At 47.1% G+C, this 27,920-nt stretch overlaps 1 protein-coding gene across 1 annotated transcript; it reads right to left on the minus strand.

The window, feature by feature from the left end:
• Window positions 1-245: 245 nt before the first annotated feature.
• DPP8 (dipeptidyl peptidase 8) lies at window positions 246-26,407 on the minus strand. Its single transcript, XM_077785942.2, has 20 exons — window positions 26,333-26,407; window positions 24,056-24,325; window positions 22,462-22,574; window positions 21,403-21,576; window positions 20,356-20,524; window positions 19,055-19,165; window positions 18,583-18,711; window positions 17,064-17,125; window positions 15,915-16,015; window positions 14,422-14,599; window positions 13,072-13,231; window positions 12,230-12,309; window positions 11,689-11,841; window positions 10,999-11,134; window positions 10,102-10,247; window positions 9,448-9,594; window positions 8,890-9,042; window positions 5,762-5,904; window positions 4,988-5,099; window positions 246-4,440 (listed from the first exon to the last, which is right to left on the minus strand). Exons 2-20 carry the CDS (start codon window positions 24,312-24,314, stop codon window positions 4,318-4,320), a joined length of 2,649 nt encoding a protein of 882 aa, XP_077642068.2. The 5' UTR covers window positions 24,315-24,325; window positions 26,333-26,407; the 3' UTR covers window positions 246-4,317.
• Between the last annotated feature and the right edge of the window lie 1,513 nt (window positions 26,408-27,920).

The following is a 27,920-nucleotide window of genomic DNA, read 5'->3' on the forward strand; positions in this document are numbered from 1 at the left end:
TGGGAGAGGGAACATGGCTGTGCCAAGGAAATGCCTGATCTTCCTGATGGTATCCATCTCCCAAACCTCAAGGGACAGGAAACGTGGCAGATGCTTTTGTGGAACACCCAACGTGCATCAAACACACATCACTGCTGCTTTCCACAGCGCAGCGAGGGCACAGATTTAATTACACACAAGCTCTCCTAAATCAAGGGGAGAGACAGTTGAAAATAGGGTAGAAAAAAACCCAACATTTAATTCAATTTATTTAGCAGCATCTTTATTGCAACAAAGGTTTTGTAATAAAACGCAGCAAAACTAATGTCTCCACTTTACATGATTAAAAGCCATGGAGCTCGGGAGGGGGAGGGAGGGAGCCCAATAAGCCCACTGGAGTGAGACATGCAATTTTGTTAACGCAAACAGCAGGCACTTCATGTTCTCAAATTAAACACCTGAACTTCTACTGTGCAGAACAGCCAAGGAAAAACCACAGGAAGAGCTCTCTGCCCCTTCCACAGGGGCACACGGAAAGTCTCTGCAGGGTTCTGGCACTGAAGGAAACAGGCAGCCCAAGGCAGGGCCCTCACCTGGCCAATGCTTCCTTTTCTCAAGCTCTGTTATTGCCTGGGCAGGGGTTGGGTGTCACGGCAGCAGCAGGACAGCCAGACACACGGACACACACAGCAGGAGCACAGCCCACTCCTCCTGGCAGGGAATATGGGTTGGAACTCAGAGTATGAGAATTCTCCATAATTTCCTACCCAGGTTCAGGCACAGGTACTCCAGGGCTAAAGCATTACTACACTATCCCACTCAAAGTTTTTCCATAGCCTATTTCCAAATGCCACTAGTAAGTAGGGAATGCATTTTCCATTCTAATATAATGAAGTTAGTAATTTTTCAAAGCTTTGCTTGGTGCTTTGAGCTCATTTTCCTACTGAATTTGTAAAAATTAAGCAGTTCTGGGTAGATACTAATTTTACTGTGTTCTGAATAAAAAGAGATCATTGAGAACAAAAGGAGGTGGGGGTGAAACCCAACAGCTTTGCACATCCCACACTGACAAGGCATCACTGGAAGCTGCACTAAAATGGGGTGAAAGAACGTGCTTTCACCAGGAATGAACACAAGCAAACCCAACCACCTCAAAAGACAGGAAACTGCCTACACCAACACACAACAACTTCGGTATCTCAGCACCCAGATCCCCATATTTCATATATGTTCTTCAACATTCATCTCAAAGACACCTGTGCAACTAAATATCCACCATGCAAGGAAGGCTCAGTCCTGCTTCTGCTCAGAGCAGGGCAGACACAGAGCCTCTGGAAGGCAGAGGGATCTCCACAGGGACATACCAACCTCTGGTTTGGGAGCCACTGCAAAGGCTCCTCCTCACACCTTTTTGCTTCACGACCTCCCTTGCATGTGCTCCCCCAGGACCTCACCAGTTCTGCTTAAAACTCACATTAACCAAGAGATTTTTTAACATGCAGGAAGTGACAAAGTACAATCCCAAATATCAAACAGGCTGGAAACCTCCTTAAGTGACATTCCCATCTCCAGGACTGTAAGGCACAGCCTTGTCCTGGTCCTTGGCCAGGCCAACACTTCGCCATATGAGGTACAGGAATACCACTCCCCACAAAAAAAAAGGATGCAAAGTCCCTCAGCACTAACACCTTCCTACCTCTGCAGTCTCCATCACAATGGGGCCTTTCTCCACTGGGAATTTAGTTGGAATCAGACTTCATCTAAGGCATCTCTTTTGCAAGAACTACAAAACTCTGGCGATAAATCCTTCCAGCAATTCCACAGGATAAGAGAGCACGGGGTCTTAAAGTGCTTAACTACAGTAAAAAGAAAAGAAAATGGTAGGAAAGAAAGAATCCATAATTTATGTTGCAAAACAGAGCAGTTACAGTATATTGTACTTTAATAGCTTTTAGATGTCTATATTTTAAACAGTGGAAGGATGCATTATTAAAAATTCTATGTCAGCACTTATAATCACATCCTGCCTCAAATCCAAACCCAGCCGGGTTTACTCATGTAATGTTTAGCTCTTCAGTCCCCCAAAAAAGCACTGTTTGATGAAGGCCATTTTTGTTCTGTTTTTAAACAAAAGGATCAATTTCATCTTAAAAATAATATACATTTACATTCAAGGGTAATCACCTCTAGAAAAAGAACAAGAAGACCCCAAAAAAGCAAGTTAATTTAATATTGAACAAAATATAAACAACCTTGGAAAAGGTGAATACTATCCATGGGTAATTTTATACATATATGTATATATGAACAGATATAGATATATGTATATATAATACAGCATAAACACATTGGGAACACAATGGAATTCCAGAGAAAAAGCTTATTTTTGTCTTTACCCACTGTTGTGTTGCACATGTCCTCCTCTCTCGGTGCTGACTCTAAGACACTCCCCAGGGATGCTGCCTTTGCTTCAGCCACAATTAACTGCTGAGAGAAGACATTCCTGGGGCTGGGCTCCTTCTCTGCCATGCCCTTCCGAAAATCAACCTGTTACTGACCTGCTAATGGTGTTTTAACTGATCCACTTGTAACCACCTCGATCTGAACACCAGCAAACAGCCGGAACCAAGGCACCCCACTGCAGAGGGAACTCCCTGCACAAAGCCAGGGCTTTGGCTCTGGCTCCTTTGTGTATCCCAAAAACCAGATCCTGTTGTCACAAAAAGGCTTTTATAACCGTGTAACTGCCCCAGTTACCCTGGCTTTGGTGCACATGCCCAGCAGTTTAACTGAAAAACGATGCAGTTTGATCCGATACAGCCAGACTCTTAAATCCCAGAGTTCTGGCACCAAGCTGAACAGTACAAAATCAAGGGAAGTACATTACAGCATGTGGAGCTCTAAGAGCGTAAAGACTGAGAGTGATTCCAGATTTTCAGCAGATGAAAAGAAAAACACGCTCTGCTTCTCTCTAGTACCAAAACAGAAAGAAAAGGGAGTTCTTAGGTTTCTAAGAAAACCATTAAAATTATCAGAGTCTCAGAGGCAAGTCCCAAAGGGAAAATTTACTGGATTAATGAGAATAATTTTCTATTGATTTCTATCCTAAACTACCTGTTGCCAATTAAAAGTGCCTTCACACACTTATGCTTTTCAGCCAAGCCTGCTGCTTAGTTAAAACCTCAGTAGGGATTGCAATTCCTTGAGGGTTACCTGAAGCTGTACAGAAAAGGGTTCTCAAAGACAGCATCATCATCATGCACAGTAGTGCTAGAAAGGACCCAGGAACAGGGGACTGGACAGGGCATGAGCCTGGGAAATAGCCCCTCATACATGAGGAAATTCAACATTGCCTCACATGTAAGGTCTCCCCACACATACTCTGCAGACCTTGGAATTAGAGTATTGAATTTCTACATTGTAACAGGATGCATATGCCAATATCATGCTGATGTGAGGGTGAGGAAGGAGTATTGCAAACCCAGCTCCAGAGTGAACGTCAGCGAAAAATCTCAACAGGATGCACTGTGAAGCTTGTTTGAAAGTTTACAGTTTCTGATTTTTAACTTAAGTTAGTTTGCACCTCAGAATGAAAGATTCTTATGCCCATATCACAGTAAAGTATCAATTAACTTCTCCACTGAAATCAAGTACAATCAGGATAGGTTCTCAAGCTGCTGGAAGAAAAGAGAATGATTTATCCTAAGAGAGAAGGAATCAAAGAACCTGGCATCAACTGATCTGAATCCAAACTTTAAATATGTTAAGAGGCAGCTTAAAAGTCTTTCTTCTTAAAAAACAATTAACATCTAAACAGGAGATGTGTCCAACTTGTGACCACCTTCTAAGGAGTGAGACACATCCCTTTCACAAAGCATAAAAGCTATATGATAGCATTTAAAATTAATAAAAGTTGTAACCATTCAGGTAAACTCTTGCTGTGTAGTGAGTAAATCATCCAGTATAATGTAATAAGATACCAAGGAACACACTGTAAAAATACATCAATTATGCCATAATTCTTCTAAAAAGTGAAGATCTGGTGCTGTAGAAGTACGTTATTTTCAGCTTCAGCTCGTCCCCCAATAGAACACCCATGGTACTGTATTATACCACAGACATTGGATTTTATTTACAGCTTAAACTTAAAGTTTAATAACTAAAGTTATTAGATCACCGTACTTTAATTTCCCGTATGGCACCAAATTTACTTTTAAAAAAGTGTCTGTGAGGGTGTGTACGTGTGGCAGGCACCAGAAAGCAACGTTCCATTCTATTTTCTCTAGTTTCCTACACCTCCCTGTCCGCAGAGCAGCTGGAGCAGAGTTCTGAGGGCAGTCACATGGCCTTCATGGCAGCAATGCGAGAGCCCAGGTTCTCCTGCAGGTAGTAGAGCAGGTGCAGCTCGTAGTGCTCCCCCGACTCAGGGACCCTGATGCTGTGTCTCTCCTGAGGGTAGATCTGAAATGTAAAATAAACTCGTAAATATCCACCGGAGTTGAAGGCGCCAATATCTAAATCAGTCCCAGAGCCACATTCCCAATGTCCATGGAATGTCCCTGCATTAACTCTGCACCTGAACTGACACACCTCATCCTCCACTGCCTGAACCCAGGAGAACCCACTGGGACCCAGCTGTGCTGGAGGGGATCAGCCTGGCTGAGCAGAGGCAGCTCCTGGCCAGAGCACATTCCCACTTCTAGGGTGTGATGTGGGATCCCTGGGCTCCACCTGCACTGAGCCAGCAAGGTTTAATTAAATGCAGAACCCTATTCCATGCTGCATGATCACTGCTGCACTGCCTTCCAGCTGCAGATCTCCTCAGGAACAGCCTTAACTGCTTATTTGCCCATTTTTTCTTTTTGTTAATTCATAAAATATTAACATTTAAAAAATGCTTGGCTCAAATGTTACAATTTTTTAGAATTCCAAGTTGCCCAGCACAAGTTCCAATGCTGGACTCCTTGAAGGCACACACATTAACTTTACACCCTGGTTCTGGCCTTACCTGTAGGTCATAGGGTTTCCCAGCTCTCACCAAAAAGCTGAGCAAAATACTGGTGTGTGCAAAGTGAACATTCTCATCCAAGAATCCGTGCAGCAGCAGCAAACGGTTTGGTCTGGGAAAAGCAAGAGGCAAACAGTTCTAGACAGCATCCCACTCATTTCACAGTCCACACACCCCTACAAAAACACTCCCCAGAAAAGAGTATTTGCATTGAAAGCAGTAATTCTACAGTTGTAAACTGCTCTGGATAGACACATTTCTTGAACCTGTTCCTTCCTCCTCTGAAAATTCTTCCTGTACATGCATATTACAGTCAGATGTTTTACCCGAGTATCTTATTTATTTCTCAGCAATGCTTCCTAGCTTCAAGAATATGAGGCCTTAAACCTTGCTGACTGTCAGCTCTTTTGCAAGAAACCCCATGGCCCCATCTTGCTCTGCTGAGACAGCCTCAGAACATACAAAAACATCTCAAATAACTAATTTTTGTTTAGCTTAATGTAGCTCTAAAGTGCTAATCAAATTGAAGACATGCTTTGTTGTTTCTTTTGACACAAAATATGCATCTAAAGAAATGAAATATTCTCTAATTATGCAAATGTTCATTTGAGTATTAAGTTTATTAGTGTTGAGTATTGTGGGTTTTTATAATATTATTTAATGTGAGCATTTGTCATTAGAGAAATACCAAAAACAAGGAAATAAAAATATGTCTATGGAGCTTATACTTTCCTGGTAGGAAAAAGAAGACAAGAGCCAGAAGCAAAAACTTACTCAGAAGGAAACTTCTCAGCCTGCATGGCCACGGATCCCAGGTAGTAGCCCTGCTCGTTGTGCTCCGGGTGGCCCATGTAGCGCTCCGTGTACCCCGTGTCGTAGAAAATCCACAGCGTGACGGGGGCTCCAGCTATGGCCACCTGCCAGTGCCACAGAGAGGGGAATGACAGCACTGTCCTGACCTGGGAATGACAGCACTGCCCAATGACCTGGGAATGACAGCACTGCCCCTGACCTGGGAATGACAGCACTGCCCTGACCTGGGAATGACAGCACTGCCCCTGACCTGGGAATGACAGCACTGGCCCTGACCTGGGAATGACAGCACTGCCCTGACCTGGGAATGACAGCACTGCCCAATGACCTGGGAATGACAGCACTGCCCTGACCTGGGAATGACAGCACTGCCCAATGACCTGGGAATGACAGCACTACCCTGACCTGGGAATGACAGCACTGCCCCTGACCTGGGAATGACAGCACTGCCCAATGACCTGGGAATGACAGCACTGCCCCTGACCTGGGAATGACAGCGCTGTCCTGACCTGGGAATGACAGCACTGCCCCTGACCTGGGAATGACAGCGCTGTCCTGACCTGGGAATGACAGCACTGTCCTGACCTGGGAATGACAGCACTGCCCAATGACCTGGGAATGACAGCACTGCCCTGACCTGGGAATGACAGCACTGCCCAATGACCTGGGAATGACAGCACTGCCCCTGACCTGGGAATGACAGCGCTGTCCTGACCTGGGAATGACAGCACTGTCCTGACCTGGGAATGACAGCACTGCCCAATGACCTGGGAATGACAGCACTGCCCTGACCTGGGAATGACAGCACTGCCCAATGACCTGGGAATGACAGCACTGCCCCTGACCTGGGAATGACAGCACTGCCCCTGACCTGGGAATGACAGCACTGCCCAATGACCTGGGAATGACAGCACGTCCCCTGACCTGGGAATGACAGCACTGCCCAATGACCTGGGAATGACAGCACTGTCCTGACCTGGGAATGACAGCACTGCCCCTGACCTGGGAATGACAGCACTGCCCTGACCTGGGAATGACAGCACTGCCCCTGACCTGGGAATGACAGCACTGGCCCTGACCTGGGAATGACAGCACTGCCCTGACCTGGGAATGACAGCACTGCCCAATGACCTGGGAATGACAGCACTACCCTGACCTGGGAATGACAGCACTGCCCAATGACCTGGGAATGACAGCACTGCCCAATGACCTGGGAATGACAGCACTGCCCCTGACCTGGGAATGACAGCGCTGTCCTGACCTGGGAATGACAGCACTGTCCTGACCTGGGAATGACAGCACTGCCCAATGACCTGGGAATGACAGCACTGCCCTGACCTGGGAATGACAGCACTGCCCAATGACCTGGGAATGACAGCACTGCCCCTGACCTGGGAATGACAGCGCTGTCCTGACCTGGGAATGACAGCACTGCCCAATGACCTGGGAATGACAGCACTGCCCTGACCTGGGAATGACAGCACTGCCCAATGACCTGGGAATGACAGCACTGCCCAATGACCTGGGAATGACAGCACTGCCCCTGACCTGGGAATGACAGCGCTGTCCTGACCTGGGAATGACAGCACTGTCCTGACCTGGGAATGACAGCACTGCCCAATGACCTGGGAATGACAGCACTGCCCAATGACCTGGGAATGACAGCACTGCCCAATGACCTGGGAATGACAGCACTGCCCCTGACCTGGGAATGACAGCGCTGTCCTGACCTGGGAATGACAGCACTGTCCTGACCTGGGAATGACAGCACTGCCCAATGACCTGGGAATGACAGCACTGCCCTGACCTGGGAATGACAGCACTGCCTAATGACCTGGGATTGACAGCACGTCCCCTGACCTGGGAATGACAGCACTGCCCCTGACCTGGGAATGACAGCACTACCCTGACCTGGGAATGACAGCACTGCCCCTGACCTGGGAATGACAGCACTGCCCTGACCTGGGAATGACAGCACTACCCAATGACCTGGGAATGACAGCACTGCCCTGACCTGGCCACGTCCTTCCCTCCCATGCCTTCATCCCACTCTAACTGTGGAAGGAGCAAAGCAATCCTCCTGTCTCTGCCCCAGTTCACACACAGCACAGCACAGCTCAACTGTGATCCTTGAGCGCAGGAAACCAGGAAGAGCCTACAGCTAAATTGGAAACAACTCTAAACACACCCCTGCTGAGGGAAGTGCATTCTGTGAGGTTTTGTGGGTTTGGGTCCATTTGCATGTCTAACAGAAACAGCTTCCTAGGACTCCACAAACTACCCTGCATAGCTACTACCAGCTTGCAGAAAAAAATACCCAGGTGAAAAAAAACATCACAAAATCACCTAAAACCCCTTTGCAAGGCAGGTGTTTGTAACGGCAAAAATACAATTGTTAAAGATTTGAGACAAATAATGGTCAAACGTCCCAGAAATATTAAGGTTGGACTTAAGGAAAGCAAGAGTAGCCACAAAGAACAAAACACATCTCAATAACCAGCTTTTCCCACACCTGTACCCAAAGGCAGTCTGGCTGTTTATTATAGTGGTCTGAAGTCAGGCAGGCACAACAACCTCTTTCCAGTACCTCTCCCCCTCCCCAGGCTGTCCCCCTGGCTGCTTCAGAACACACTGCTATGCAGCAGCATGGGCAATTTGATCTGGCAATAGATCAGTCTGCAAAGGAACTACTCTCTCAGGGCCAAAAAGAGGATGAGAAGGAGGTGTTGTTTTTCACCAGGATCATTTCCCTTACCTGGTTCACAGCACAAACAGCTCAGCTGGCACGAAGTGGGCAGCAGTTGACACTACCTAAGGTACCTTCAGCACAGGTGACCAGAGAGAGGTAGAGGTACAGGAGCACAGCTAAGTCATTGCAAGCTCAACAGTCCAACAATTGCTAGAAAAGCAACTTCTCTCTGAAGTCACCCAAATAGAAGAGTGTTGAAAAAAACAGCCATTGCACTGTGTCCTAACTTGTTTAGAGCAAACTCCAAGGTTTTTGTGCTGTCACCACCCATGGAAGTCACATTATTAAAGGAAAAATTTTGTCTGCACCACCAGAGTAAGTACTCAATGCATGAACATACCCTGAAGATATCTGACCTCTGTGTTAAAGCCATGAGGGAGAGGTAGCCTCCGTAGGACCAGCCGTGAATGCCCACACGCTCCAAGTCGATGAAGTCGTACTGCGATGCCAAATACTGCAGCCCCTCCACCTGGTCATCAATTTCTATCTGTCCCTGGCAGGGCAGAGACAAAGTTCTGCTAGTTACATGCAAAAGTTACATTCTCAGGATTGCCCAAGGTAACCACCTTCAGAGCTTTGTACTCAGGAGTGATCCATGCTCAGAATGCAACTGTCCTGTTCATGTGAACTGCAAACTGTATCTTTGAGGAGTTGCAGTCTTGTTATGAACCACCCTGTGTCAGGCTGCAGCTGGTTCACAACCCCAAACCATGACATTTTATCTTTCCCACATCAAGCATCTTTCCTCCCTGAACTCTCACCTATACACATTTCCTGTCCCCAAACCCCAGAAGTGTCACAAAGGCAGTGTGCGCCAAACCAGTGCTTCAGTGCAGGTAACACTGGCACTCAAACCCATCTCTGGCTGAGAACAGAGCCAGACTCAGAGCCCACCTACCATTTTGTATTTAAAGGCTCCTTCAAACTTCAGCCCTCGGTGGCAGGAGCCCCTGTTGTCAATGACAACGACAACATAGCCTAAAGAGGCCAAAGTGTTCAGTCGGAAGTACTTGATGCCTTTAAACCGGTTGTTCACCAGCTGTACCTGGAACACAAGAGCAGCACAGAATCCAGAGGTCATCTATTAATCCAATTTCAGATTTTATTTATATTTACTTTTCTTTAAATCTTTAAACAATTTTATAATGTAAAGTTATCAAGATCCCTACTCCCTGCTGCAGGATTCCCTCTCCCTGTTATGCAATAAACTCTTCTCCCAGTAAAACAAACCATTCTGTGTTAGGTATGAAGAGCTGAACTGAGGTCCAGTGAGGCAACTGGAGAGGAGGAGGAGACAGAACTGGGAACAAGGACTACCTGATTCCCTTCTCCCCCAGCTCCAGCTCTGCTACTCTATACCTGTCCTCAGGCAAGTGGCAGTGCCTGGATCCATGACCTGGCAACAACGAATCCTTACAGCACCTTTGGCCAAGCATCTCCTCACCAAACAGGTAAAATGTCACCTGCTGCTCTCAGCACAGAGCAGGAAGTGTTCCTGCAGGAGAGCAGTGGAGTGATCTCTGCCAGCCCATCCCACTGCCTACCAACTCACCTGAGGGCCTCCATAGATGAAGAGCACCGTGGGATACTTCTTCCCAGGCTGCAGGTTGTGGGGTTTGTACATCATTCCATACAGTGTGAACCCCGTGGAGCTCTCGAAGGAGAACACTTCAGGGGGAATGTAATCGGGAAGAGGACCTGCCATGGGAGGGAACAGAGAGCCTCGTTTTAACAGGAATGGGTGAGTAACACAGCTCTGCTGCACCACTGTCCTGTCACCAGTCTCACTGCAATCCCAGTGGAGCTCTCCCACACTTTCCAGTGGGTGTGGCTGGATGCAGGCAGAGACTGGGAGTGCCCCAGCCCTAGGTGAGCTTTCTGAGCCCTGTCACATTCCCATGCCTGCTCTCCTGTGAATGGCAGTAACTCTTCTTCCCTGACACAGCCATTACAAATGTCCTATCTCTTCCTAATCCCACTTAGGACTCCCTACATTAACACATGGAAAGCATAGGACATGGAGTATGCCTCAGGTACGGAGAAATGAAAGGCAACAGAAATCCAGTGGAAGATTATAGCCCAGGAGCTGTCTCATGAAGACACGAGTAGGCAGCAGCACACACTATTTAAGAAGTGCACCTCCCTCCCCAGGAACACACTCTTCACCAGGCACACAGAGCAATGAGTGCACTTAAATTGCTCCTTGAGCTAAAACTGACAGGAGAAAAATGGTAATTTCCATTCTAAATTCCTTCATGGTCTGTTTATATCCATTTGTTGCTGAGCTGAAAACGTCCCTCCTGTACTTCACAGAACTCCTCACACAAGCCTGAGTTCCAGAGACAAATATGGTCAGTCACAACAGCAAATCTCAAGCAAGCACACGCTGAGATATCTTTTATTCTGTGATCCTGCTTGTCCTTTTCCTGTTCTTCACCCATGCCATTACCTGCTGAATCTAAAATGGTAGCCCAGATTTCCTTAGTCCTATGAGCTGCATCATCTTCTGATCCAGTCAGCCGGTACAGTGACACACAGTGGGGGTTCTTCTGATTACTGTACTTGCTAATGAACATGTCACAATCCTGGGGAGAAAAAGAACATGCCTTGAACTCCTCGGTGCACAACCACAAGCAAGTGATAATTTCTCTTGCATTTGATATTTCAGAAGATGCTTAAGGACCAAATTAAACCAGAAATCTGAGCACTTTTGCCTCTGAAACACTGCAGTCCTTAACATGCCAAACCCAAAGATACACCTGAAAATCAAAGAGCAGCATGAGGAGCTTGTCACACACGTTCTTCTGGGCCATGAATTCCCAGCTGGATTCCTGGAACTCCACCCAATGCTGCTCAGGCTCAGTTCCTCTGGTGATTGCTCTCTAGTCCACTGCAGGCAGAGAGTCAGGCTCAAAGAGTTTCAAACAATTCATCCCAGCTCCTTTTGCCTGAAGTGAGCTGGAGAGCAATGGAACCGGGAAATCAAGTCTGGTTTTACACAGACTGTGCAAAGTACATGAGAGCACAACACAGCCTAAAATCTGCTTTTGTTTTATATTAATACTGCCCTGTCTGCTGAGTGACAGGAGAAGCCTGCCTAAGGCAGAACAGCCCAGCCAGCCCTGGCAGGCACAGGTACCTGGCTGACACAGCAGGCGTGCGAGTAACCGCGCTCCGTCAGGCGCTTCACCTCCCCGGGGCTCTCGTAGCTAACAACGTACAAGTGATGCTCCAGAGGTGAGTCTTTTGTGCCTTGAAAGTACACCAGTTTTTTGGCTTCATCCACATAGATCTGTCAGGAACAAAACAAACAGCACATCCCTCAATATGCAGTTCTACCACCCCAAAGTCTACCCTAATCACTCCTGCCCCACTTCCATAATGCTGAGCTGGAGCCCAGCAATCTGCAAGGGATAAACCAAACAACTGCTCTCACTGTCTACAACTCTGTCAGTTTGATTCAAATGATCAAAGAATTCATCCAGCTCAGAGCTAGAGGAGCAGTGGTCTGGGGACCATTCCCTCCCTCCTTGTGCAAGCTCACAAGTTACACAGAACAGAAATACTGTGTATTTTGGCTAAAACCATACTGGATTAATAAACTGATGCTGATCCCTCCAAGGAACCATCTCCCTGCAGTGTGTGTGGCAGGATATCCATGAAGCAAGATCAAGACTTACGTTGGATCCATGTCTGCCAAGCACTTCCCACTCCCCACTGGTAATTGCTATCTCCTCTTTGATGTGGCACTTGAAATCACCTGCAAATGGCCAATGTACAGAGATTTTTATTCCTAAAAATATTTTGCCACTTGCATAGAAATAAAGGTTTTATACTGAAAAACAGGCAGGCAAAGGAAATATGAGGTGTCAAAAATACAGAATTTTGCAAGAACTCTGCTTTTATAAGATTATTTCATTTCCCTTAGAATGAGAGCGACTTAGCAAGAAAAACAACTCAGATGCATTCAGAGAAATCTAATCAGCTCAAGATATAATGCTATGTGGGAAAAAGACCCACAATAGTTGCATGAACCTGGAACCTCTAGTAAAATTAGGTGTATTTTTTGTGCATACAGAGGTCAGTAGGTGCCTTCAATACACACTAAGTAAATTAAGTATCACAGCATGAAACTGTGAATTTAAAAACACATGCTGTGGAAAAAAACACTCTGGGAGCTTTGCACACAGCAATTTCCTGCATCTGAGCAAGACCAAGCTCCAGCAGTGAAGAGGAAAAGCCAACTATGTCTCACAGTATCACAGGGAGCTTGTTTTCCATCTGGTTTTTGGAAAATTTTCCATCTATTCCATAAGGAAGGATCAGGGCTAAAACTAATGCATGCTGAAAATAGAATAACCCCTGTACAGTTTCCAGAGGAACGACTGTGCACTGAAGTGCTTTCCTGGACAATAGCAGAAGTTTCCAATAAGACAGTAATTTCTGCCAGCTGGAAGGACATTTATTTCCTCCCTGGTCAGCAACAAATGTCCAATTACAGCACCAGAACAATTCCCCTTACTCGGAGCAGGGAGGCTTCCACAGGACCGTTTGTACTTGCTCTCCTTCAGAACCGAGGTGACCTTGTACAGGTGCCGGAAACCAGTTTTGCACTCGGAGGCAAAAATGAACTCTATCTCATCTTCGTGGGTTTGAGGGAAGACATGGAAGATATCATGGATCTGAGGAGACAGAGCAGTGGATTATTATCAGCAGGACTCTGGCACTGCAGTCACACAAATTATGTTCCTCCTGCTGCTCAACACAGACCACACAGTCCAGGCTAACTGGGTGCAGCACTGTCCCTTACTGGGAGAACCAGTCACCCTTGGAGCCAGGGGGGTCTGCAGCCAGTGCCACATCCCTGCAGCTCCAGCCTTCTGCCAGTCTAACTCTGTATCCTGGTCACCAAAGTAATTAATTTTTTCTGCACCTGTCCTTCTAGCTTAGACAGAGGTGGGTCCAGCTCTTTAGACCTCTGTCCTGTGATGCCTCCAAGTGAAGGATTATTCAAAGAAGGATGAGCTGACATCATCTTCCCATTCATCAACAGCTCTTGCTTCAAGGGACAATCTCTGGAGGATTTGGGAGCATTTTTCTTCACAGTATAAGCTGCCAGTCAAGAACCACTTCAGACAGTAAGAATAATGGAGAAAGGGAAACTCACTGCACCATCCTAAAACTAAACACTAAGGAGAGAATGTGGTATGTAAGAGAACACTTGCTGTATAATGACCATTCACTGGAAGGCTTCGTGGAAATGTTCTCTGCTGAAAAATGCACCTGTGTGCCAGTGATTGATGCTCCAAGGCACACCTCCAAGGGATGTCACTGCAGAGTTACGTGCAGCAGTGTGAGGAGAGGCACAGTTTACAGGAGTTACCAGGCACACCCATGACTGCTCTCAGCACAGGCCCTGCAGCTCACCAGAACATGACACCCTTAATCTGTTTCACCAGACCAGATGTAGCTCGAGGGGGGTTCAGTGCCTGTTAACTGACTCAGGACTGTTCACCCAGTATCATCTTGATCCATCTTTGTTGCCTGGAGAATATTTCATCTGGTGGCACTGCTGGTGCCAGCAACTGGCACCAAGAACCTGGAAAGTGCCAGTGACACTGTGGGGAAGGGGCTACCTGGGAACACCCAGAGCCCTGGGCTCTACTACTGGCTCTGAGTATTGCATTAACTCAAGCACAGCAGGTCTGTTTTCACATCCCAAATCTGTTGTCTAGATCCTGTTTTTTATAGCAGGAAGCACTGAATATGCACAGAACTTGCAAGATGGGATCACTCCCCTTGGCAGCACAGTAACATCAATGTTGCTCGAGTGCTACAAACTGTCAGAGAAGGCTGAAATTCAAATTCTTACATTTATCCAGATGTCTGTTGTTTCTTCATAAATAATGAAAGGTGTAACAGAATCTGGTACAGCATCAATAAGTTTCTGTCTTTCCATTGCATCATCTTCTGTGGGGATGAATAATGCAGGAGGGATCAGGACTATCTGAAGCCGAGTTTGGGAGCGATCCAGCAAGATGGACCAGATGCTGTTGAGGACACAGATATTAGAGAAAATAACAGGCAAACATGAGTATGACACAAGTCTGAAAATCTCAGCAGACACTCAGTAGCACTAGGCTTTTTGAGGGAGTCAAGAATATTCTATTGCAGATTAAGTCACGTGCAAAATTTCACCCACATAAACAAATCTCTTCCATAACACAAGAACCTATTTCACTTCGTTTTAATATTGCATAAGCACTGCAAGTTCAAAAGTTTAACTCATTCTGCTCTCCCCGATTTGAACTGTGCTTCAAGGGAGAAAGAGAAGAGAAAAATCAGAGGGAACAATGAAGCAGAAAAAATTTCAGTTGAAATTTCAGGGTGCCTGTGAAAATACTATCGTTAGATCTACACTTGGCAGAGAATAACACTGGCACCTAAAGGGACCAGCAGCAGCCCCTGCCATATTCTGATGGCTTTATTTGTAGCTCCAACAATAATTCTGCAAAAAACAGGATAATACAGCGAATATGTCCCTGGATTTCTTCCAGACTTGGATGGGAAAGAAATTTAAAAGGTGAAAGCCATCTTTAGATTCAAAACCTGGAGGAGTGCACTTCTAGAAAACCATGGAAACATTTGGGGTGGAAAAGACCCTTAAGATCAAGTCCAACTATCCCTCCAGCACTGCCAAGCCCACCACTAACCATGTCCCCAAGTGCCACATCTACACAGCTTTAAAGTCCCTCCAGGGATGGTGATTCCACCACTGCCCTGGGCAGCCTGTGCCAGGGCTGGACAACTCTTTCAGTGAAATATCCTTTCGGAGAAGCTTCTGCTGAGTTAGAAACACTGTACTACATCATCTACAGGGTTAAAATGACATGCAAATGTAAGTAGCACTTACAGCAGGTTTTCTGATCAGTAAGTCTGGTCAGCAAGGATGGTCCAGTGGTTAGGGCGCTAGCCTAGGGCCTGGGGGACCTGGGCTCATTTCTCTCCTCAGCCACAGACTTCCTGCGTGACCATGGCAAGGCACTTAACCTCTCTGGGCTTCAGTTCCCCATCTGTAAAATGGGGATAATAGCACTGCACTCTCTCTCACAGGGATGCTGAGAGGACACACACATCAAAGGCTGCGAGTGCCCAAACCCAAAGCAGTAGGGCCAGGGAGCAGAGAAAGACACAAGGAGGGCTCTGGTTTGGCTTTTGGAAAAATGGTCCCCTTTGCACAAACAAGTTGGTAGCAATGTAAAAGTGAAAGCAGGCTTAAGCTGGAGGAAGACAGAGACCACTACAATCTGCTTCTGACTGTATGACCCCAAACCCTCTGAGCAGAGACAGGATTAACATACGCACTATTTTCCTTCTGGCGTCCACCCAGCTCTAGCAATGTACTCTACTCCTTCAAAGAGGATCTCGAAGGGCTGAACTAGCTCTTTATCCACAACATCTGCAATCTGTTGACAAAGCAGCAATTCAGTGACACTGAGATGAACCCCCACAACCAGTTTTTCATGCACCATGAGAGCCTGGACACAGAAGACTTTCTCTGTGCAGCTCATGCAATTTAGATTGTTCAGCCTTTGCAACACAGGGGACTGAACCCTGTCTGTAGCCAGACCCCAGCACAGCAGGAGAGCTGCACACTGCCAGTACAGCCAGGGCTGGGACCAGAGAAATCTGGATGCTGCTCACAAAGCCATCATTCATCTCTCACAACTCATTTAAGTTCTCAGTTCCCCCCTATAAAGGCGAGGTGATTTGTACCAAGCTCTTTTGTAGGATTTTCACAGATAGGTGCTGAACATCCTGCATGACACCCAGTTATCAATGTGGTTCTAATCCACGAAATGCAGTGCTGCAGTCTGTCCCTGCTGGGACTGGGAACAAATCCCAGTGGTACCCAAAAGGTCCTAAAGGCTTTCCCTGTCTTTGCTGGCTGACACCAGCATCACTATCCCAGCAGGTGATTACTGATGCCTGAAGTAGATAAAGAGTTGGGAGAATTCCAATAATTTATGACTGCTAATGTATCTATTTGATAAGATTAATTTCCCATCTGTCCAGAGATCTTGGACAGATCTGTGCTGTGGAAATTTCTGCATCTGTTTAAAACATCCCAGGGCAAAAGCAAAGTTCATCTCTTTCCATATGTTCATGCTTTTGTAAGTTGATACACTGTTTTTGCACTCCAATTTTCCCAATATCTGCAGCCAATCAAGAGATCAGTCACATAAGAAGGTCCAACCATCCAGACCTACATTTCTCTGCTCTGCAGCTGAGCTCACACACCAGTGGTAGCAAAGAAAAGCACAGCCTTGAGAAATACTGCTGCACACTGAGTATCTGCACAGGAATGAGCCAAGGGCACTGCCCCCAGAGAAGCCAGGAAGCCATCACAACCAGGAAAGTTTCTCTGTATAGAGCTGAAAAATTATTTTCACCAAAAAAAAAAAAATCAAAGCAATTAAATGTATTTACCAAACAAACAGAACATAGACTTACTCTGCCTTCTGCATTGATTGTCACTTCAGAGATCTTGAAAGTGACCTTTGGATTTGCTGTACCTATAAAAACAGATGTTAACAGTCAGGCATCAATTGCTTGCTGTGCATTATTGTGGTGTTATTCATACAGGACTGGAAAAGGCAAACAGCAGAATGCTCTTTGATCAAATAGCCTCCCTGCATGTCTGAGACAGCACAGAACCAGGCAGGGAAAAAAGAAACTGCAAATGTGGGGCGATTTAGAGGATGTAATCCTGCAAACAGATCAAGAGCCATGCTACTGTCCCAGTCAGTCTTCTCTCCCACAGTCAGTGCATGCAGTTTCAGGGTGGAAGTAAATGCTCAGGAGTGACTGGGATAGCAAAGCAAGCTTTGGTTCACTGTTTGGTTGTTATTCCAAGTGGTACATAGAAAGTGACCCAGTGCTAAAAAGCATCTGTGAAAATGAAACACCGAAAACCTATTGCCATCAGTAGTGCCACGACAATAATAAAGCTACATATTGTTTAAGGGATTTGGGCTTTTGTTAGCTTGTTTTCTTTGTATTGAATAGAGCCATGGCAAAATACCCTCAGAAATCTGAGTATTCACAAGCACCAAAAAACCACAAGGTGTCACCTCTTGCTTCTCAGCCTCACACTGATCCTTTCTCTATCCTTGATACAAGCAGTAAATCAGGAAAAGCTTTTCCAGTGAATTGGGGAATCAACAAGATCTTAATGAATTCTTCAGCTTGAGAAGGTCAGCCAAACAGAAGATATTTCTCCAAAAAATGAAGATTTCAGGAGTGAAGAACAGAGAGCAAACCACTGTTACCTGAGCAATGTGTCCTGCTGTGACTGCAGGGACATCTCAAAAAGGTTGAATTGTTCAAACTTGCCCCACACCTGACAGTGAATCAGCCCTCAGTAAGTCTGCTTAAATTCCACTTCCCTGTTTCCAGTGACACTCCACTTCAAGCCTGCCCTCAGCCCTTCACTGCTGAAGCCTCCAGATCATCCACTGTGTGCAAATGTGATCACAGGTGGTTTTTCTGGCAGGGTGCAGCAGGACAGGTTTGCTGTTCAAAGTCCAACAGCAAACTTGGAGCTCAGAGTCCTCCAGAACTTGAACTGCCAGGGCACTGCCAGCAGCTAAACAGAAACCCTCCCAAAACCCCAAAGGCTGTAATTGTGGAGCTGCTCCCTAAGAAACACAGGGCTGTAATGAGAATCAACTCCTCAAGAACTCAGGTTTTCCAGGATCCCAGAGAGTGGCTCAAACAGTGACAATGAGAGCGGGTTCCTGCCAGCTCCTGACACCCAGAGCCCTCAGTAATCACACGGCTGCAGTATCAGCACAGCCACCAGTGACTCACCCAGCCTCCAGAGCAGCTTCCCCAAACACATTTGCACCACTTGGACACCAGTTCAAAGACTCAACACCCCTCTGCTCTAGTCTTGTAGAGTCACTGCTGTCAGGAACATGGAATAAAACAGGTGTCTTCCAGAAACAGGGATGTAAGTTCAGGGTCTCACCAGTTTTGGGGTACCGGAAGGAATCTGTTCTTCTTGTCTCCAGCATGGGTGATGTGACATGGATAATTTCTACCTCTGACTCATCGTTTTCTTCATAAAGAATCTGAAGAACTTTACCCCCATCCAGTGCTGTAAATTAATTAACATTACAGAATTATAGAACAGAATTATCAGTTATTGCAGGCATCAATATTCTCTCAGGAGCTTGAACTGATTGGAAGGATGAAGAAAAATCCAACAAAGCCTGTGATTCATGTTTCATTAAGCAAAGCCCTGAGACTCCTACAACTCCCACCTCTGTTGTGAGAAGGGAATTCTCTCTCCCCACAGTACTCACAAGACCCCTGTAACCTGCCCCTGCTGCAGACAGCTCCAAAGGAGACAATTTCCAAATTACATAAAGATAAACAAGAGTGAGAGAGAGCTTTGCACTGGACAGGGCCTGTCAGACACCCTGGATCCCCACACTTACTGGGCTGTGCCTTTGGGCACCACCAGTAGCCAGTGTATCTGTCAAACTCCTCCTGCAGCACAAAAGTAGCCACGCCAGCAGATTTTGGATCTTCCTCAACATTAGCCAGTTCTAAAAAAAGACACCAAAGAATTAGTTCATGATGTGCTGCAGAACCAAACCAGTTCTGCATTATCCCAAATACAGCCCAAGTTCAGCCCCAGGGGAACAATTACATGATAGTAAATCTGACTTCTCAGCAGATTTGTTTTCTGCTTCCAGCCTTCTCTGTTCATATATTTAGGGAGGATTTAATCCTCTATGACATGGTAGATTCTTTTAGAAAAGGAAAGCCATTCTCTCTTCTTACTTCTACCTAATCAGGCTCTCAATTAGTCAAGGAAAGAAAATGTTCTCTCTACTTGAGCTCAGTGAATTGGAAGTACAACTTTTAAGAGAATCAAAACCCCAAACCTTTCTGAACGACTGAAACCGAAACCATGAATATTCAGAAAAATGAAAGCATCAGTATTTCATTCACTGTACATACCAAAAGTAACAGACTTACATAACATCTCAACATGATGGTATATCCATAGGGCTTCAATATTTTTCCTGTTACCCTGGAGGTAACTTAGCAGCACTCCATAAATAATTATCATCTGAGAAGGAGTCACTGCTACAGTTTATTTTTACTGTACTTACATAATATTTTAATATTAAGCATTTAAATAGTCTAAAGCATTCTTATGAAGTGTCAGAAATTTCAACGACTAAAATTTAAATTTTATTGTTTAAATACAAAATCAAATTGATTTTTAAAGTGTTTATCCACAATTTCCCATTTTCTTTCTTCCATGATAAATGCCTAAAACAGAGTTGAAGAGGGTAAGAAGTGAAAACCTAATTTATTGAGTATGAGGGGCCAACAGAAGCCTCAGTGCTATTCAGAAACTGCCTAAATTGTTCCTAAGTCTCTGCAGCCTGATTTCTCTGACAGAAACTTTCCTCCAGCTCTATTCCACCCACAGCTCCTCCACACAAAAAAGGCTGTTCCAGTGAAAAGCAATGTGCTGTGTTTCAGGAGAAGAGCCCTTCCATATGTATCCAACAAATAACTCATTCTGCCAGATTGCACAGTGCAGGGAAAAGAATCATCCCACAGTATCTGCACTACAGGAAGTCTATAAATGTGACAAACAAGGTGGAAAAAACAGTGGCCATTACCCCCATTTCAGAAGAACCTTTAGTGCCACTGCTGTATGCAATCTAGCAAGAACAAGTGCAGAGGAGGTAGAAGAATTTAATTCAGGATGCATTACCATTGTGCACAAACGTCAGCCTTCTTTCTTCCCTGGATTCTATATTAGATATCCAGATGTCATTGCAATGGATAAATGCAATCCAATTTGGATCAGCTGGACAAAGCTTGGGATCCATCCGGATATTTGGACAACTGGTCTCTACCAGAATGGGTCTTAAAGGCTGTTGCTATTTGGATTAAAAAGAAAAACACAGTAAGATATGATAACACAGGAACACATCCGCCAAGTACCCTCGATTTCAGAAGACTACAGTAGTGTGGACACTGACTTCAAATACATGTTTAGAGAGGAATCTACCCACTTTACACACAGAAAAATACCATGCAGATATTTTATAGGGAAAGTTGTGCCTCTGTCATGGTCCCACCAGGCCTCTTTACCCAGAGCTGAGGATCAGCTTCAAATCAGAGGGCAGCTTGTGTAGAGAAGCTTGGTACATTCTTAAAAACAGCACCCTAAAAGGGGCTGGCAGAACATGTAACCTTGTCCTTCAACAGCTACTCAAGACACAGTAAATTACCCCTGGCAGAGGGTTAGACAAACACCAGGTATCTATTATACTAATAATAAATTATTTCAGCTTTGAAGGCCAGCTTCAGCACTAGCAGAGTGAAGGCTGCTTGTTCTGCAAGTTGTACAGTTCAATGGTGTAAAAATGGTGTAAAACATCCAGCACTGACCATGGAACAGTGACCTGGAAACTGCAGCCTGGGGACAAAAGTTGTCTGTGACATGATGTCTAACTTCATGAAAGAGCACAGAGCCTTTTGTTGCTTTTTATGGATACTGTTAGTCATGAAAAATCAAACAAATCTGGTATCCTGCCTTGCTGCCACAGTTTACCACTTCTTGTAGCCCTGCATCTGGGTTTCTACAATAACGGAAACACAACCCTGTGGATAACCCTGTTTCCAGGGTCATCAAGGTCACTTCCTGTGCCAGTGCAATAACTGCTGATGATCTGCGCTTTGCTCTCACTCCAAGCCAAAGGAGCTCCTTGCCAGAGCAAGGTCCTGCAGAGAGACAGAAGATGAGTAAACTCACGGTGAATCCATGGGGGCCTCCATCTTTCACATGGTAAATCCCACTCCCTGCCTGGAACAGGAAGGTGCCGCTCTCTCTGTGGTAATCATAGGAGGCAATCCCAACGGTGCCGATCCGCTTCCTCTCCCGCAGCAACTCCTCCTCCCGGGAGTACATCCCATAGTCCAGGATGGCCTGAAAACAGGCAGAGAAGTCCAATCAACAGCTCTGCTCTGCACACCTTACCCTGCTTCCAGGAGCAGATGGCTGAGCAGACATCCTCCTCCTCCAGAATCTGCTGCCGGCTGGAAGCCCACTCCTGCTTTGCCTCTGCCATCAGCACTCGTAGGTGCAGGCCATGATCAGATCCCACACAACTGTAAACTGACAGCCACTCCTCCCATAGCAAGGCCAGCATTATTCCAAATATTCCATGGTAGAAGAAAGCTCAGACTGAGGGTCTGTTATTAGAATGAACAAGAGAAACTTTGCTCACTTTCACAGACATGCAGTGACTGGTCTGGTGGGAGGAGAGCACAGCCAGAGTTTCATGTATGGCTGACAGCCCCGGGAAATAACACAGGGAAAAATCCACCTCATTCCATGTGGGGTTTGTCCCACCTCCTCCAGCCTGTCAAGGTGCAAGGGATGGGATGGTGCAGGCTCGCTATGTGCAGCAGGGAAAAGGGAATTCACATCCCAGTGAGTGGGAAAGGGATCCTCTGCTCCAGCATGAGTCACGGAGCCACTGACTGATCCTTGGGGGAATCATCACTTCCCCTGCAAGACAGCAGGGAAGTGATTGGAGACTCCAGGCTCCTTCAGCAATCCCCAGGATCTCACAGTACAGAACTTGATGCAAATTAGCACTTGCCATCTCTGCCAGCAAAGGAATCAACCAGCAAGCAGAGCGCATGGAACTCCAAACACTGAGAAGAAAGCTGTGCTTCATTTTGGGATGGCTGCAGGGTTGGCATGGACAAGGAGAATCTTTACATTTTTAAGACAATAAACTTCAAGTTTTCACTATGAAAACCCCAAATCCCACGTGCTTAAAGCAAGAAAGAAATCACGACCCACCGGAAAAAGATCCAGAAGAGGCTTCCAGGAAAGCAGCAGGACGGCAGCTTTGTTTATGGTTTTGGGAATTTCAGAGTAGAAGAGCGTGTTCTCCCTGTTCTCCCCAGACATTGCTATTGTGAAAATGAGGTGAAAAAAAGTATATTAGCTTTCTGTTAATAATCCAAACACTCTCAAAGATGCCCAGGAACAGTTTCCCAGGCATTTCCTACCAGTGGAAGTACTGATGGTCTCTGCACTACAGCCTCGCTCTGGGAATCCCTTGCTTCACAGAAGTGCAAGTCACAGAGAAGGCAGAGAACAATGACACCCAGGCTTACCCCATGCTGCTCTAAGCACTCTGTGTCTTCTTACTGCCCTTTTATTCCATAAGCCTTATAAATCAAAGAGGGCTTTTGTGCCAATATCCCTGTCTGGGATATACAGCCTGTGTTTCACAGGTAACTGACCTTTAGGGAGGTTTGACCATCCCTGTCCTGCTCCTCTCTCTCAATGATACTCAAGATTTCTGAAGGCTCCTGCCCAGGCCCATGGGGATCAGCACAGAGAGAGGCAGGTGTGCTCCAAGGAAAGGCCAAGCCACATCTATAGATCAGCAAGTGGCACTTGGGAAACCAGAGCTCGTCCTAGGGGAATCAACCTCAACCCACCCGTGACGTGACTGAACTCAGCATCATCCAAGGATTATGACTCCCATCTTGTGAAAAGAGGAAAATGACCAGCAGTTTTCTGATTATGTCACTGCACAGCACATGCAAAGACTCTGTGAATCACAAACCTGAGCTTAAGCAAGTAGCCTAAGTGGCAAGCAGTGGGGCTAGAACATAGTTCTGGCTCCTAGGCCTCTGCTTCAGCCATTGCTTCTCTCCCTAAACCAGGTTTTCATGGATTTATGTTCAGCTACTGCAGCTCCTGACAAAAGCATTCCTCCACCACAAGGCCTGCTCCAAAAAGCCACTCAGGGGGTTGCCCACAGTATCACTTATGGTGCCAAATCAGTTCTATAAAGTGAACATTAATTAGTGAAACAATGCACAAGTGAGGCACTGAATCCAAGAATAACAAACTAAATTAAGTTTTTTATAATTAATGCAAAAAATTCTGAGAAAGGTATTTACTCTTTAAGCTGCCCCTGACCTATGCTGCTATTTATTCCCCACAGGATTCCTGGAAAACTTGCTCCATCGTCAACTGAGGCACAAACGACTTTCAAAATCTCTGCTTTGGAAGGAAACTTTGAAGAACAAAGTTCCACCCAACAGCTGTAATAGGAGAAAGGAGATAAACCTATATAGCTTTTGCAGAGAGTATTACTTGGAGTGACAGAAAAGGGACTGAACAGACTTCCAGCTTGGGAACATGCCCCAAAGGACATTTCCCAGCTCTTTTCCAAGCCTAATGGGTCACCTCCAATCATGCCACTCTCATGGGAGATGACCTCACAAGTTTTAATGAGGTATTACGATCACAATCATGACTTTTGACCAGCAAGTGTGGCCTGGAATCCCTTTAGATTTAATTGCCAGGAACTCCCAGCTGTCAGGAACAGTCAATCCCAAAGAGCCCTGCAGAGCCACTGTCACAGCCAGCTCACCCAGATAGTAGATCCTGTCGGAATGAGGTCCTTCGGGATCATTTTTCTTCACAAAGGTGAAGTCATGAGGGGCTTTTGCCATCATGTATCCATGATACTTCCGTGTATCTGTGAGCAGTTTCCGAAGCTGGCTCCAGGAATGCCTCTCTACATAGAAAGGTTCCAGTTTTGGCTGCTCCTCCCTCGGGACCTGCTCCTCATGACCCGCAGTCTCAAAGATTTCCAGGCCCGGCTGTTCAGTTTCCATGGCTGCTGCCATGTTGCATGTTTCTGGAAAAAACAGAACAGCAGAGCTTCAGCTCTAGCAAACCCTCGCTGCACACTCCCAACACACCCCACAGCAAAAATGCTTTATAATAACCATCCTTTCATGTGGGGAATAAAACCCACAGCAGAAGGAAGAAAACTAGGAAATATCTTTCTGCTCTGGAAAACAGGTTGGCACCACTCAGCCTTTCAGCAGGGACTAAAGACTTCACGGAGCCACAGATTTATTGTTGTGTTTCCCATGCCCACACATACCAACCACTCATTTTAGGTCATGAAGTGGAGAAATTCTTCCCCTTTAAGCTCCCACCTGCTTATTTCCCTCTGAGACCTCCACAAATCACCTCACTACACTGATATCAGAACAGGGGATGATTAGGAAAGGAGCAAAAGCAACAACTGCTGAGAAGAAATAACACTGGTAGCTGATCTGGAACCATCAGGCCACACAATAGGCTTAGGCAGCTCGTCCTTATTCCCATTATTCTCCATAACTTCTTGGGTTTGTTTGTATCTCCTTTCAAACTAAGTTCAGAAGGGTCTAGCAGTGATCACCACTATTATATTGTCCCAGTTACAAATACCAGAAGGGGACACAGTGAAAAAAGCATTTCCCAAATGCAGAAAAAAGCATTATCTGCAACACAAGCCTTATCTGCCCAACAGGCTGTTAATTCAGCAGATATCTCTTCCGGCAGTCAGCTGGGCTTTACAAAGTGTATCTGAGCTGAAATTGTCAGCCCAGAGGTCTGGCATGAGGAAACCAAGTCCTCCCACTATAAATCCCAGAGCTGAGGGCAGCTCCAAAAGGATCCAAGCTATGAACTCCTGTCACATAGTTCATTCCTGGAGAGCCCAAGGTGTAGGATTGTCAATCCTCAAAGGCAGGGAGGGGTGTCTATATATAGCATGGAAAGACTGCACAAGTACTGTGTACGCTGCGAGGGCAGAGCATGTTGGCCTGACAAAACACTAATACAGCCTAAATAAAGCATTTCCCCTGAGCAAACAGGACTGAAGGATCACTGGAGCTCAAGGCACAGGCTGGGGCAGCTGGCAGAGCTCTCTGATGGACTGGCTCTCCAGAGCAGCTGAGACATCTCCCCCAAAGGAGTAAAAAAGAAATGATCTGCACCTTGACACAAACCCATCTTAAATAGCTTAGTTTCACCTTTGGCAACACAAACAAAACAAACACTGGTCTTTCCTTTGCTCATGCTATTTACAGCATAAGAATCCAGAACAAAAGAGCCCTGTCCAATTGGAAGGAGGGTCCAAGGCATGCACTGAGCAGTGCTGTGCTCGAGTCAGCGTCAGGAACTGACAAAGAACCTTCAAACCCGAACTGCAAATTTCGTTTCATCTGAAGATTTCCAACAAAGAACAAATCTCCTCTCCCCACCTACCCCCAGATGCTGCTATTTCTTAACCCGACCTACTTCTCGCATGAAAAAGGATAAAAACCGAAGAGCAGCAGACGTTAACGAGCCAATAGCAGGGGGAACGGCCACCCGGCACGGCAATGTCAGCCCGGGGGGCTCTCAGCTCCGGGGGCTGCTCCATGGCCGGGGCAGGTCCCGGGGGGGGCGGCGGGCAGACCGCGGGGGTCCCTCCACGGCAGGGGACGGATGCGGGGGACCCTGCACAGCCCGGAGAGCACCTCGGGGCGTCCCTCCACGGGCAGGGGCAGATCCCGGTGGGCACTCCCCGGCAAGAGCACATCCCGGGGGAGCCTCCACGGCCAGAGTCAGATCCCGGGCGAGCCTGCACAGCCAGGGGCAGATCCCGGAGCGCCCCCACGGCCGGGCACAGATGCCGGGGTGGATGCGGGCAGAACCCGGGGGTCTCTCCACGGCCGGGGCGGCGGCCAGGCCTAGCCGGGGGCGGAAGGCCGGGCCACCCCGGGTCAAGCCCCCTCCTCTCGCCCACCTCAGGAGCCCCAAGGCCCTCGGGGGTCCTGCCCGAAGCGGAGCTCCCTGCCTGGCCCCCGAGGCTCCCCCCGGTACTCACGGAGCTCCGCGGCGGCGCTGCTGCCGAGCCGCCCCGCCGGGCCGCCACTGCCGCTTCCGCTTCCAGGAGCGGCCTCGGGCCCCGCGCCGTGCCGGAGACAGCGCTGCCTGCCGGCCGGGAGGACCAGGGCCGGGGATGCGACACCCCCGGGCACGGGGACCGGGACACGGGGACCTTTGCACTGGGGCTGCTCACACACATGTGTCATGTACGGGGGTCAGGTCATGCAGCCCCCAGTGCACAGGGACCCTGCCGTTTAAAAACCGCGGTTTTTTCCTCCCCAAAACATGCTGCTACCTCCACACTGATGTGCTTGTTTCCCATAAGGAAAGAAATTCTTCGCTGTAATTATGAGTGTTAAACCCCAGGTACACCCAGGGCACTGAACCCTCAATACACATTCAGCCCCCAGCAATGTGAGCCCCCCCAAACAACCCAAGGCTCCAGAGCTGTAAGTTCCCAGCCAAATGTTTCTACACCCCCGAATTTCCCTTTGCAAAGCAGTCCCTGTCTTCAAAGGAAAATGGGTTTTGGAACGCCTATAAACCAGAAAAAATAACTTTCTGCAGGTGCTCCCTCCTAATGCACATGCAAGTGGAAGCTCTGGGTCACACTGGGAGCTGAGGGCTGGTTTTCCCCACATACTGCCCCAAAGGGTCTGTGGGGTTTGTGTTCCCAAATAAATCCTCCTGGGACCATTGCTACAGCTCACCCCACCTTCTGTGGCAGCTTCACAGCACCAGGGGCTGGCAGAGGTGGGAATCCTCCATGCAGGGCCAGGCTGGGGCAGAGACTTGCTCTCCTCAGCAGAGATTGACACAGAGCGCCCTGAGGCTGCCACAATGGGGCTGAGGGAGGATGCATTAGCCCTTGGAATGAGGATGGCAACGGCAGGGGGCCCTTGTCTGAGCTGCTGAGGGAGTGAGTGATGGGCTTTTTGGAAACAACAAGTTGCTGCTGTCCTTTTTATCCTTGTTGTGATAGAATCATGGAAAAATGTGGATCAGAAGGGGCCTAAAAGCTCAGCCAGTTTCAAGCACAGGCAGCACCTAAATCAGGCGCCTCCAAGCCTCATCCAGCCTGGCCTTTAACACTCCCAGGGATGGCGCAGCCACAGTTTCTCTGGAAAACCTGTGCCAGTGCTTGGCCAGCAGAAGGTGCTGGGGCACGTAATAATGACAGTGTAAGAGTTTAAACAGATTGCACAGCTGCAGGATTGCTATTTGCTAAATTCTTATCAGCCTCTCCTGTCATGGCTGAGATGGAGTCAGTCTCTTTTACCACGTAACACGCTACAGGACAAGGGAAACAGGCTGAAGTTGTGCCAGGAGAGGTTTAGTTTGGGTATCAGTGAAAATTTCTTCACAGAAAGCCTTGTTGAACAGCCTGTGGCACAGGCTGCCCGGGGCAGCGGTGGAGTCCCCATCCTGGAGGGATTCCAATGCCGCGTGGATGTAAGGGCATGCCTTAGCGGTGGCCTCGGCAGTGCTGGGGAATGGTCAGAAGGGATCAGGGAGGGTTTTCCCAGCGCAGAAGACGCCGCGGCTCAGCGACTCCCCTCAGAGCCCATCGGAGCCCCTGAGGGCGC

The sequence above is a fragment of the Lonchura striata genome, chromosome 10, assembly GCF_050655825.1.
Source record: "Lonchura striata isolate lonStrDom1 chromosome 10, ASM5065582v1, whole genome shotgun sequence".
In the NCBI taxonomy this organism is placed as follows: Eukaryota; Metazoa; Chordata; class Aves; order Passeriformes; family Estrildidae; genus Lonchura; species Lonchura striata.